Raw genomic sequence first — 13233 nt, forward strand, 5'->3', positions numbered from 1 at the left:
CCCCACCTAAAAATCTCTACTCCATTTAGGAAGACTTTATTGTCACATGAGTGGGTAGAAGACTTGGAAGTCTAGATTCTGTTTTTAAGTAAACATATGATGTTCAAGAGTTTCATCTATAATGTTAACCAAATAGGAACATGATTTTGTTAGAGATGAGCTCTGTGTAATGCATTTAAACAGAAGATTAGTCCCATAGCAAACCCAAGAAAAAAGGCCATAAGCGTTTGCTGAATGCAATAACATCATTCCATTGCCACCCAAGTCAGTGCCGATAGGAATCTGGCACTACTTTTCCACTGGCGATGACGGGCTGTGGCAGATCCAACCTGATTCACAGACCAGGACCCCAGGGCCTGGTAAAGCACCTGCCAAGTTGGAACAGACCACCTGCTCTTTGCTGTTCAGTTTCCCTCTCCTCTCCTCATTTAACTGCCATTTCCCATTCAAATTATGAAAGCCTGTGGGATCTTTCTTGTGCTCTAAATGCAATGTAGTTCAGAGATAAGCCTTTAGCTATTTGTGCCTTATCTGTAAAAAAATATTAACCTCAATAATATTGGTAGAAAAATAAATTTCTGAAAGATGTTAAAGATATTTTAAATATGTTAAAGAGCACACACCAGAAGGAAAAAGTTTTTACTTTGTTAAACTGTATAGAAGCAAGTTGCAGAAGCTAGATCTAGGTCCCTGAAGTTGACCACCTTTTCTTCCATGATACTAACTTCCTTAGACAAATATTTGATAAGGGCCCCTCAAAGAGGCATTTCAACCTGAACTCCCACTTTTACTACCCACTTGTTTGCTTAATACGTGTCAAATTTATAGTAACTGGCCGAGAAGTCATCATTGCCCTACACTTGAACTCAACTGAATAGCTCATCCTGCAAAATATGTTATGTTATGTGCTGGTCCTTTCTTCCTGTGTTTTCAAGTCAGTTAAATGCCCTTAACTTTCTTCCATCAACTGTGCTGTCCCAAATCCTGTAGCTTCTCTGCTTTATGTGAAGTCCTGCCGAAAGCTGTGACTACAGACACCTGGCGATTAGTATGGTCTTTTGTTTATTTCTACCTGAATGTCTCACATTGTGTAACGTAGTAAGTGCGTCCAGGCTAAATTTCACAAGGATAAGAAACTTGACTTCTGCCTGCTTGCAAAGCTCTATTGTGCCTGTCCACTGTAATTTCTTGGTAGGATGAGGACAACTGCTCAATCTGAGAAAGAGAACATAAGGGAGATGAAAATTAAGTACCAAAAATACAGGACACTTTGAGACAAGCTTCTCTCCACCCCCTTCCATACACATTGCAAAATACAGTACAAAAATAAAGTTACAGCTTTATACATATTTTCAAGGAGATAAATCTTGTAACAGACTTACTTACAGAGAAGAGTAAAAACTCCCTGGCCCTGCAGCTGAAATTTCAGGCCCTTATTTTGTTTATCTTGTGTGCATTTGGCTTCAAACATATACTTTTTTGTGTGTGTTTTTTTCCCACCAAACACTGAATTGTTTAGCTGATTACTGCCTTCACCAGTTTAGCGTTCAAATGAGATCTGTGTAGCAAATAAGTGATTTATTGAATCAAAGATTTTTAGGGAAGGTCATCCATTCATTCATTGACCTATTCATTCAGTACATATTTTCCAGTGTCTAACGTGTAAAAATAAATGTCATAGAGATAAAAAGCACAGTTCTCTGAGAGGGGTTATGAAAGGAACTTTGTTCTGGACTAGGATAGGAGGAGTTTTTTTGAAGGAGTGAAACTGAAGCTGAAATCTAAAGCAGGAGTTAACAGGCAGATAGCAAAGGAAGACTGTTCTTATCAGCAGGAATAGCATATACAAAGGCCCTGTGGTCAGAGTGAAGATGGCACATTCAAGGAGCTGAAAGACTGTGTGGCAGAAATGTCAGGAGGGAAGGAACAAGTAAAAATGAGGTTGGAAGAAGACAGGGTCCAGATATTAGGGGGTAGAGAGACAAGAGAGAAACCAGGAAGGACCAGTTAGGAGCTTAATACAGCAGTCCAGGTAAGAGATGATGATGGCTTGAATAGGTAGATTGCAATGAAGGTAGTGAGAAGATCAATTCTGAAGACAGAGATGATAAGACTTGCAGATGACTGGCTGTGGGCAAGAGAGAAAAAAATTTGAAGATAGCTCTTAGAATTTTGGCCTGAACAGAAGGACAAATGATGGTGCCTTTCACTTAGATGGAAGATGCTGAGAGAGGAGTAGCGTTAGGGGTGGGAGAGGTGAGGAATCCTGTATTGAACAGAAGTTTGAGATGCTCCTAGATACCCAAGTGGAGATGTAGGAGAAGAAGCTGGACATGCTTGTATGGAGCTCAGAGAAGAAGTCAAGGCTAGAAACATACATTTGAGGGTCATTAGCATTGGGTAGTATTTGAAGCCATCAAACTGAATGAGAGCACCCTAGAAGAAAGTATAGATTGAAAAGAGAAGACTACTTAAGCCTGGGCCCTAGAACATGCCAACCATTCAAAGGCCAGAATGTTGAGAAGCAACTAGCAAGAGACTGAAAAGGAGTAGCCTGTGATGAAAGATGAGAACCAGAAGGGTATAATACCGTATGAGGAAAATATTTCATGAAGGAAGGAGTATCAAGAGCTGCTGGGAGGTTGGAGGATGAAGACTGACAATTATCCCTGGGATTTGGCAGTGCGGTGTAGATATTGGTGACCTTGACAAGTGCTGTTTCATGGAGTGTTGGAGATGAAAGTCTCATTAGAGTGAATTTGCGAACAGATGGGAATTGAGAAAGTGAAAGCAATAATTATCAGCTCTTTAGAAGATTTTGCTGTAAAAGGGAGCAGAGAAATGGGGCTATATCTGGAAGGAGATATGAGTACTAGGATTCATTTCTAAATTTGGAATATTATGCATGTTGGTTCACTGATAGGAAGGGCACAGAAAAGAGAAATATTGATGGTGCTAAAGAAATCAGGCCCAAGTGAAGGAACGGTGTCCTTGGATAGGCAAGTAGGGATGAGAGCAAGTATTTCTCATTGTGCCTGTCTGTCAGCTTTCCTAAGGGGTGGCACCTGTCCACCATCGACTTGCACTGGAAACTAAATCAACTGTGTAAGCATGCAGTTTAGTTCATCTGACGTTGTTTTTTGTGGTGAGACTTCTCAATGAAGGAAGCTCACCACACTCAGAGTAGCACTGATCTAGTGCACACAAGGAAGCTTGGCCTTAGCTAGGAGCATTGATACTTTTTCCATAGTAACAGGAAGGAAGACAGAGTATGTGACACTGACCATGAAAAGTTTTATGTTAGAGTAGCTGATCTGTTGAACACCCATTGTACTATTGTTTTTTGTTGATGGTGGTGTTTTTCTATTAGGGTAATTATCTTTAAATGCTTTTACTGTCCAGGAGGAAAGATAGTGATTTTTATCAAAACTATATATTACAGAGATGAATGTACCAAAAACTTTGATAGTTATAGCAAATATTTACACAAGAATTGCCTGCACACTGCATCTCCAGGTGAGTTGTGAGGAGCTGGTAGAGAGAATGAATACATGAGGAAAGGCAAGAATACATTAAGGTTTAAGCCTAATAGGTCAGAAAAACTGAGGCTTTTGTGACATGAGTGATTTTTTGCCAATACTGCCTGGAGGAGGAGGTCAAGGAATTTTTAAAAATTCTTCCATTTCAATTCTTGTTCTTTCTTTTTACCTCACCCTCACTGCATGCTTCCTTCACCGAAAGCAAAATTACTGATCCTTTAACTTCTTCCCCATTTTGGCAGATTCTGTGCTCTCCACTTGGAGTGCCTTTCTCCATCAGCTTTACCTGTCTTAATTTCAGTCTCTTCTTCAAAATATCTATAGAAAAGTATAAAAAGTTCTACAAGCTTTACATTTTAGAATTATCTAGTACAGCAAGTAATTATTACAAAGCATACATTTAAATACAGGTTTGAGGCTATAGTCATTCAACAAACACTGGGCTAGGCCCTTGGTGATGCAGTGTTTAACAAGGACAAATTCCCCAAATGTCATTGCTCTCCAAGTTCCAACCCTTGTTTGTCTTCTCTTCCATCTGTAACACCAGACCTCAGAATGAACTGTCACATGCATCAGAATCACCTGGCTGGGCCCCGGTGCGATCTCACCAAGCCGTAGGCACTGGTGAGGCCCTAAAGTCTTATGTATCCTTCAGGTGTTGCTCATGTACTGACATTTAAGGACCACTAGCTCAGATCAGTTTCCCTGATGGCTGTCCAGGATTTTTATCTGCCCTAAATGTCTTTGTGGTGATTTCTTCTGCCCTCTTAACCTGCCAGGTTGTAGGGAAATTGTCGTACTCCAAATTTAGATCTCCATAGCTTTTCAGTGCACAAACATCAGCCTTGTTGATGCCCAGTTTATCCAAAAGGTGCTTCCCTCAATCCATTTATAATTTATGGAGATGGGCTTTTGCTTCAGCAGATTATCAGGTTGGAGTAGTTTTCAAAAGGACAGTTTATAGGAGATGAGGTTTCTATAGGAGGGATAACGTTGCTTAAAAAATACTTTCTAAATGCCAGGAATGAAGTGGCAAGTGGAAAACTTGAAGAAAGAGCTTTGATTTCTTTGCACCAGTTTCTCTTTTATGTATACATCTATCCTGCTGTGCCATAGATTAGGGTTGTCAAAAGTGATCCTTATGCCTGCATTTCTATAGCAGACATCAGTATTTTGACCGTTTGTAGTAAAAGATTGCAAGGGCTTTCTTAGCTGTTGAGTTGGAGCGCTGAGATTTAAAATGTTCCCATATTCAGAAACTGAGTCATGAGTAAAAGAATAAAACCAAAGGAGCCACACGGTTTTGGATAAATTAGAACAAGTAAAGAAAAATCCTTAAACGCTACAGGTATCCACTACAGTGAAGGAGTAATAATGTATATATGCCTTTAGCTGGCTTGGAGACCTGTGTGCCAGGAAACTGTCTTAGTGCTGAGACATAAAAAGCTTTGGGAGCTGCCTCTGTGACTTGGGCTGAATGTTATGAGCATAAATTAAAAGCAATTGAAGTAGAGTCATTTTAAGATCTTTCTAGCCCTGAGGAGTCTTATTTTTGGAGGTCTTACCCTTCATCATATCAAACGTTAAATAGACCCACATGCCACATGCCAAAATGAAAAGCAATTTCTACAGTTTGCTTTTTAAATTATTGGCCTATGGAGTAAATCATTTAATTCCAATTACCTGTGATTTCTCAGCACTTCTGTTTACTTAGGAATTCTTGTTAAGTTATAAAAAGTAACCTCTAGTTTTTTCAATATAAAAGAAGTTGCATGACTATTAAATTAGACAATTAATGAAAATGTTGCATTCTGTGGACATGTTATGAACCTTCTTTTAGTTTTTATTTTGCAGTTTTAGTTTTTGATTCCGTAACACTTTTTCAGGGCTCAATATTTTCCAAAGGCCCTGTGCCCTGTACCTCTTGTGCCTGATTATAAAGCAGCCTTGATAAGATAAGAGGGTGAGGTGTTCAATCCAGAGCAAGGATGCAAGACCCATTAAAGAACCACAGTAGTCATCAGCCTAAAATTCTAGGAGGCAGGAGAATGTGAAGCAGTGTTGTTTGGAACGTGCTTCTGACTCAGACCTACCTCTCTAGAGCCTTGCTTTTCAAAGGGTGAATCAACAGCATTAACATCTCCTGGAGCTTGTTAGGAAGGCAGAACCTCAGGCCCTATCCCAGGCCTGCTGAATCATAATCTGCATCTTAACTAGATTACCAGGTACCCATGAAAGTTTGTCTAACTTTTAAAAGTCTAGAGCAGTGTTTCTCAGTTTTGGGTGTACATAGACTCTTCGGGGAGCTTTACCAATCCTGACGTCCAGGTCGCACCCCAGCCCAGTTATTAAATCTCTGGGGGTGTGATCCTGACATCTGTGTTTTTAAAGCTCCCAAGTGATTCCAGTGAGCGGCCAGCTTGAGACTCACGGGTCCTTCATAAAGCCAGAGAGGCTCCATATTGTTTCCCAGCAAGCACAGTTCAAGAAGCCGTGGATTTTTTTTTTTTTTTTTTCTTTTTGCGGTACGCGGGCCTCTCACTGCTGTGGCCTCTCCCGTTGCGGAGCACAGGCTCCGGACGCGCAGGCTCAGCGGCCATGGCTCACGGGCCCAGCTGCTCCGCGGCATGTGGGATCTTCCCGGACCGCGGCACAAACCCGCGTCCCCTGCATCGGCAGGCGGACTCTCAACCACTGCGCCACCAGGGAAGCCCGAAGCCGTGGATTTTGTATATGTGTTTGGGACCCAGCATATAAATAACGAGTGAGTAATCTTTGCCATGGAATAATCTCTCTCACTTGGAAGATTGAGTTTGGTGGTTCCTTTCCGGAGCATTGGGCCCAATAACCCAAATACCAGATATGTCATGTTTCACTAACATTAGAGGTTATTGTTTCTGAACAACAATCCAAGCTAGAGTTGTGGGCCAGAAGGTGGTTTTTGATGTAAAACTCAGGTGTGGTGGGACTGTGTGTGTTTCTCCATTGGATGTCAAAGCAGAACGTTTGTTAAGGATGCAAATTTTTCTTTTTTAAACTTAGAAGCTAACACAACATTTTTACTCAACTAGGCTCCAATATAAAATAATTTTTTTTAATTTAAATAAATAAATAAATAAATTTAGAAGCCCCACAATCTACTAGATGCTGGGCAAAGAGTCCCTTCCTTGCCTGATAGCATTTCATTTTCTGACAAGTAAGCTTTAGTTTCATATAGTAAGATTTGAATTAACTACTTGGGAAACTTAGCATTATTGATTTCACCAGTGTCTGGACAATTGCCACTTTACACACCTGTTACTTGCAGGTGATTTGTCTCTTTGATAGGAAATTCACTGTTGATATCTGCCATTTGAGAGGGGAGAAGAAACCACAGGACTTCTCAATTTCATAGGCTTTACTTATACTTAATTTTCGTAGGATGATTCACTGAAAGATGTAAATGACATATAAAAGGCACATGTATGTAACACAGTGCTTGCTCATGGTAGAGCAAGTGCCCATGAAAATGGTGATTTTCTTCTCTTTCCTCTTCTTACCTTGAGCTTCCACATTCAACGATCCAACTCCTTAGCCTTGCTAATCCTCCTGCCCCACAAGGAGACTATAATAGTGAGTTTTCCAGCAGATTACAATAATGAACATTTAAGTTCTTCAAAGACTATAAATATTCTTGTAATTAGTAAATGCTCTTCTAATCTATATTTTACCAGTAGGACAACCAAGGTGTGAGGTTGGTGGGGGAGTTTTGTTTTGTTTCATGTTGTTTTACCTATAGGGTCAGACAGCTATATCCTTCCGTTACGAATCCTGTAATGAGAGCTGCGGTCTCATCACATCACAAGCGCTTACTTACGCATGCGTCTTAAAAAAGGCCAAAGACATTTTAAATATCAATCATTTATACGTTGGTGCTTTGTTTTGGGTGGTTTGGGGAGTGACCTATCTTGTTTCAATATAATGCTATATCTAACATTAAATGAACCAATTGGAAATACATTCAATTTTGAATATATACTCTTGTAGCTGTAAAAAGGAGCAGATTTTGAAGAAAATGGATAACTCAAGAGTTAACCAAGAATACTCACCAAATCTTCCTTTTTTAATCTCCCTAACAAAATACATATGACTGTATATGCCACCTCTGACAGGCTTTCCCTAATTTCTCCAGCTCAGAGATGCCCCATTCTCTAAATTGCTGTAACACTCACTGTCAGTTTCACATAGCTTAGTACTGGGTTATAGACAATTTCACAGTCTGTAATGGTTTCTTTAGTGGCAATCCTGTCACCATGAGAGAAGGAATCTGACTTCCATAGCTCTTACATGCCCCCTAACACCTTAAACGGGAGAGAGCAGGAGAAGATACCTAATAAATACTCAATGTGGTCTGTCGTTTTATCCTATCCATTTCATCTTTGGGCTCCATCTCTTTTTCTGTATTTTTTAAAAGTCTGACTTTCTTCCATGTTAATAAAATATAGAATATTATAGGTTTATTAAATCATTTTTGCTTTGGAAATTTACAAATTACAAAACATGAAGATATTAATATAATTCTGAGTCATATGAATTCATAGATTTTTCTGCATATCATTTCAGTGATGGATTTCTTTTCCTTCTTTTTTTTCCTGGGCATCTGTTCTCTTTTTTATTTCAAATATGAATTATCTAGTATAGTTCCACAGGCTTACTGAAGGTTTTTTTCTGTCTTAGTTACTTTATTCTTGCCTGATAAATGATTTTCACTAACGTGATGTTTCCAACTTAAAATGTATTCTCTTTTATCACTAGCGTTATTATTACAACAGTCCTGTACCTGTCAGATGCACTTCGTAAGAACTTCTTAAACGAAAACTTTGATTATAAGGTGAGTATCCATTTAGATGACTATCCTACTTGGGCTAAAAGGTTTCACATTGTCCCTCAGGAAATTACCTCAAGTATTTTCTTTCTCTTAGTAGTAGAGAAATAAAGTTATTCTGTTTACCTCAAATTAATCTTGGGCCCTATTAGTTTCAATTATGAATAATGTTAGAAGAGTTTTTCATTATATTTTTGAACAAGTTAGGTCTATAAATATGTTTATCAACCTGGTGGAAATCACAGTGCTTAAGAGGAAAGTTCTTTATTGTTACTGTAAATTTTAATTCTTATTCTTTTTGATCCCTATGCATGCATGACAAAAAGAACTTAGAGCATAATGTTTTTAAGACATCTTTTAAAATAGAGTTCATGTGAAGAATGTATTTACAAAGTAAACCCTTTAGTTCCTTTACTTCTCCTTCTTCCCATTTTTTAGAATGAATTAGTGAAAAGAAATAAAAAATGAAAAATTAGTAAGATTCTTTAAGACAGATCTCTATGTAAGTCTGCAGTGTAATGTGATACGCCTGGGTCTCTAAGAATTCTCGATACACCATTTTTAAAATGGGAAATGATAAATAAAAATGGGCAGTGCCTATCCTGGTTTCCCTTCTTAGTGGTGTTTTATGTTTTTTACATCTTTGTTTCTTATTCTTTTAAAAATAACCTCTTTTATATTAAACATTTAATAAAATGTCCTTATCAGGTAACTAGGAAATACAAAAAGTACAATAGAAACCAGTGAAATTTTAATGGTTCCATAATATGTCTTTATACTTTACAATAAAGTATCAAAATTTCATAATCACAGTGCTACTTTGTAATATTCAAGTTGTTTCTACTGTTTTATTCTTATAAATTACTCTTTTTATGTGTATTCTTACAAAATAAAAGTTGGCATATATTCCTAGTTATTCCTTTGGATAAATATTTGTAAGTGAAAATATTGTTAAAGACTGTACCAATTATATTTGATTGCCTATATATACGCCAACACTAGAAGAGACAATTTAGGGGGGCAATTTGATAAAGGGAACAATTTTTTTTGCTTTAATTTACATTTCTTACTAGTTATGTTATTAATTATTCATTAGTTATTAGTTATTAACTAGTTATTAGTATTGAATAATTATTGACTAAATTCATATTTTGTAAAGAATATGTTCTTGATTTTTGTTCATTATTTTGCTTGGAGTGTTATATTCTTTTTTATTTGTGAGAGCTCTTTATGTATAAAAGATATTAACTCTTTATAATATTTTTCCTATTTATCTTTAATTTTACATGGTGTCAGTAGAAAAGTAGTTTCCTTCCATGATGTCTTCCATGTTTTTGGTTAGGTTTATTTTTGGCAATTTTATTCTGATCTCTTTCTGATGCTGTTTTTAGTATAAGAGAACGTAGAAGATTTGTCTTGGTAGGGAATTTTTATATACTCTCTGAATTTAAAGCAATTAGCATATCCAAAAGAGTGTACGTATCTTTTTTTTCAGTTCTACATGGAAAGAGGTTCCAAAAATGAAATCACACAGGAGTAAAGTAATCCAACTTATACCTCAGCCTCCTTGGAGACACGCAGACGTGTTATAAGAGAAACAAAACATCTGCCATTTAGCATGTACCAGAGAGCTCATGAAACTTGGGATACAACATTGAAGCAATACAAAAATAGATAGTATTTATTTAGTTAGTTTACTTCTTTGTTATAGAAAATTTCACACATATATAAAAGTAAAGAGTATAGTATGATGAATCTCTCGTGTACCCATACCCAGCTTCAACTATTACCAACTCATGGCCAATCTTATTGCAACTATATCCCCCATTCACTTACCACTTTTGAAGCAAATCCAAGGTATCATGTCACTTCACCTGTAAATATTTTTGTAACCCCATAGTATTTAAATATCTCATTCTCGTTTTAGATCTGGGATTCCTACTTTTACCTTGCAGTCATTTTTATAAACCAGTTGTGTCTGCAGTTAGAGATGTTTACACCTTCCAAAAAGAAAAAGGTGTTAGAAAAGTAAGTACCAGTGTATAATCGGGTAAGAATATGAGGCAAATAAAATGTGGTGCCTTTTAAAGAGTATTTTAGTTCAAGTGATTCATAAATCAGATCTCCATAACTAGAAATCATAGTGGAGAGGCATTGACCAAGAGGACAACAAGCAGTCCTTTCTGGAAATTTCACTATTTTGAACTTATTTAAACATTTTTGTCCTCAATCTTTCAGGATTCAAAATTACCATAGAAGCAAAAAATTATGAGACAAATCTGTTTTACTAAAGGATTTATATGAGGATTTGAATTAGAGGCATCAAGACGTGTACATTGTACAAAGTTCCAGTTATAAAATGAATAAGTCATGGGGATGGTGGGTACAGCATGGTGGGTACAGCATGGATACAGCATGGTGACTATAGTTAGTAATACTGTATTGCATATTTGAAAGTAGCTAGGAGAGTGAATCTTGAAATTTTCATCAAAAGAAAAAAAATTTGTAACTAGTTATGGTGATGCATATTAACTGGACTTATTGTGGTGACCATTTTGCAATATATACAGATATTCAAATTGTTACATTATACACCTAAAACCAATATGATGTTATATCAGTTATACCTCAATGAAAAGTCACCTGCATTAAACATCTTCAATTAAAAACATATTGCCTTTTAATTCAGAATGATAGATTGTGTCCTAAAGAGACACAGGTAACTTCTTTGTTCTGGAATCTTTTTCACAGGTTTGATTTTTGTTCTATTTCAGGTATGGTGACATGCGGGTAACGATGGGTTGTGAAATTTTCAGCATGTGGCAGAACCTAGGTGAGTGATGAAAAAAGAAGCACCTCGATTTTTAGCTTATCACTGTCCTTTTAAGTGAACAAATGAAGAAGGCCAATTTACCAATGACAGCATTTGAAACCAAATGTCTAAATCAATAGAGAAATCTATAGAGACTAACTGACACTTTGGCATTGAATAAGGTTACAACTAATTCTGTAAATTGGTGTCTGTCTGAAAAATCACCTTTCTTTTGTGTGTTTCATTATTACTGAATGACAAATTTTATAATCTAACATTGTTCCAATAATACATGCTATTCTAGCAATGAGCTAACCTTTCAGAGTTTGGAATTGTAGCAGCTCAAAATTTCTAGAACTCTGAATCGAGGCTCTGAATGACAATAAATTTAGAATAAACTTTATGAAACATTGACTTGAACATCTGTACTCTTAGAAACTTAAAAACCAATGACCTATGTCATGAAGAGTATAGCCAAAGGATTTTAAAGCATCTGCAGTTGCTAAGAAACAATTAGATCCAATTGTGTTAATCTGCCACAGCAGATAGGGCATATTATCTAGCAAATTGGTTGCGTAGAAAACAACAATATTTAGAAGATAAACTGTTTTAAAATCTCATTGACATAGGGTTTCTTTATTGAAAGTCATAACGTATTTAATTTGGTATGTTAACTATGCAAGTTTATAGTATTCATTTGCTGTTACTGCGTTGTAGTTCCTCCTTGTGATTTATTAAAGTGATGGACCTATTTGAATTGAATATATAATGACCTGAAAGTATTATATCTTTCCTCTTGGGCTCATCCAAGCACAACTTGGAGATGGCAGGATTTGTTTTCTGTAAGTGAAAATAGAACCATTATCATTTTACTTCAATTCATGTTACAGAGTGATTTTTGACCAGGATATCCCTCAAATGTACAATATATACAAGGCAATTTGAGGAAGCCTTGTTATATATAACTGAGCCCAGTGTTCAATGCTTGCTGATAATTTCAGGGAAAAAAAAGCAAGTTACCATCTTTGAAAGTAACCTCCGACTGTCTAAAACCAGCCAGAAGAAGCCTAGGAGGTATCTTTAGATTCAGCTCAAAAATAACATCAGGGCTTCCCTGGTGGTGCAGTGGTTGAGAGTCCGCCTGCCGATGCAGGGGACGCGGGTTCGTGCCCTGGTCAGGCAGGATCCCACACGCCGCGGAGCGGCTGGGCCCGTGAGCCATGGCCGCTGAGCCTGCGCGTCCAGAGCCTGTGCTCCGCAACGGGAGAGGCCGCAACAGTGAAAGGCCCGCGTACCGCAAAAAAAACAAAAAACAGAATGATAAGACCAGGACAGATTCGTTTAAGTTGACAGAATGTTAGAAAACATTGCAGGTTAACCTCTTCTAGATAAATCTCAGCATTGCCCTGTATGGTTATTTCCACATAAATCTTTCTTCAAGCCGTCATACTTGTTCCCTTAGGCCCATGACCCATGGCTTGCTGAATAAAGCTGGCACCTTTTGTCTCACTAAAGAAGTCATTGTGTACTTCATGAACTCTTCTCCTCTATTTTGTCTTTAACAAAAATATTTCTACCCCTCTGGGTTTTATGTTATGTCTTAGTTTTCATCAGAAATCTATAGAATGTGAAAAATCTCTGGAGCATACTGGTCCCCATAACACGTTATGAGGTCAGTGCTCTTAGAACAGTGATACGCAGTAGACAGCATCACCTGGAAGCTTGTAAGAAATGCAAACTCTCTAACTCCTCCCCAGACCCACTGGAATAGAATCTCTGAGAATCTCTGAGACGGGCAGAGCAGTCTGAGATTTTACAAGTTCTCCAGGTGATTCTTATGCACTTGGCTAAAGATTAAAAGGCACTGCTTTAGACAACGCTCTTCCCTTCCTTTGTTTTTCCAGCCCTAAAGGCTAGCTCTAGCACTGTGTTAGAAAAGACTTATTATACTCAAGTACAGATTCCCAGCATGACATAGTTCAAGGATAGGGTGAGTGTACATCTTCACTTCATTCCTT

General features: G+C 37.5%; 1 protein-coding gene across 1 annotated transcript in view; it reads left to right on the forward strand.

Moving 5' to 3' along the window:
• Positions 1-13233, forward strand: part of DOCK4 (dedicator of cytokinesis 4) — a 480421-nt gene that overhangs the window by 400207 nt on the left and 66981 nt on the right. The window contains exons 28-30 of the mRNA XM_027102161.1: positions 8334-8409; positions 10331-10431; positions 11178-11236. Of these exons, the coding sequence (XP_026957962.1) occupies positions 8334-8409; positions 10331-10431; positions 11178-11236 (236 nt within the window). The remainder of the gene's footprint in view (positions 1-8333; positions 8410-10330; positions 10432-11177; positions 11237-13233) is intronic.

The sequence above is a fragment of the Aethalodelphis obliquidens genome, unplaced genomic scaffold, assembly GCF_003676395.1.
Source record: "Aethalodelphis obliquidens isolate GAN/ISIS:26980383/991018 unplaced genomic scaffold, ASM367639v1 scaffold5, whole genome shotgun sequence".
Classification (NCBI taxonomy): Eukaryota; Metazoa; Chordata; class Mammalia; order Artiodactyla; family Delphinidae; genus Aethalodelphis; species Aethalodelphis obliquidens.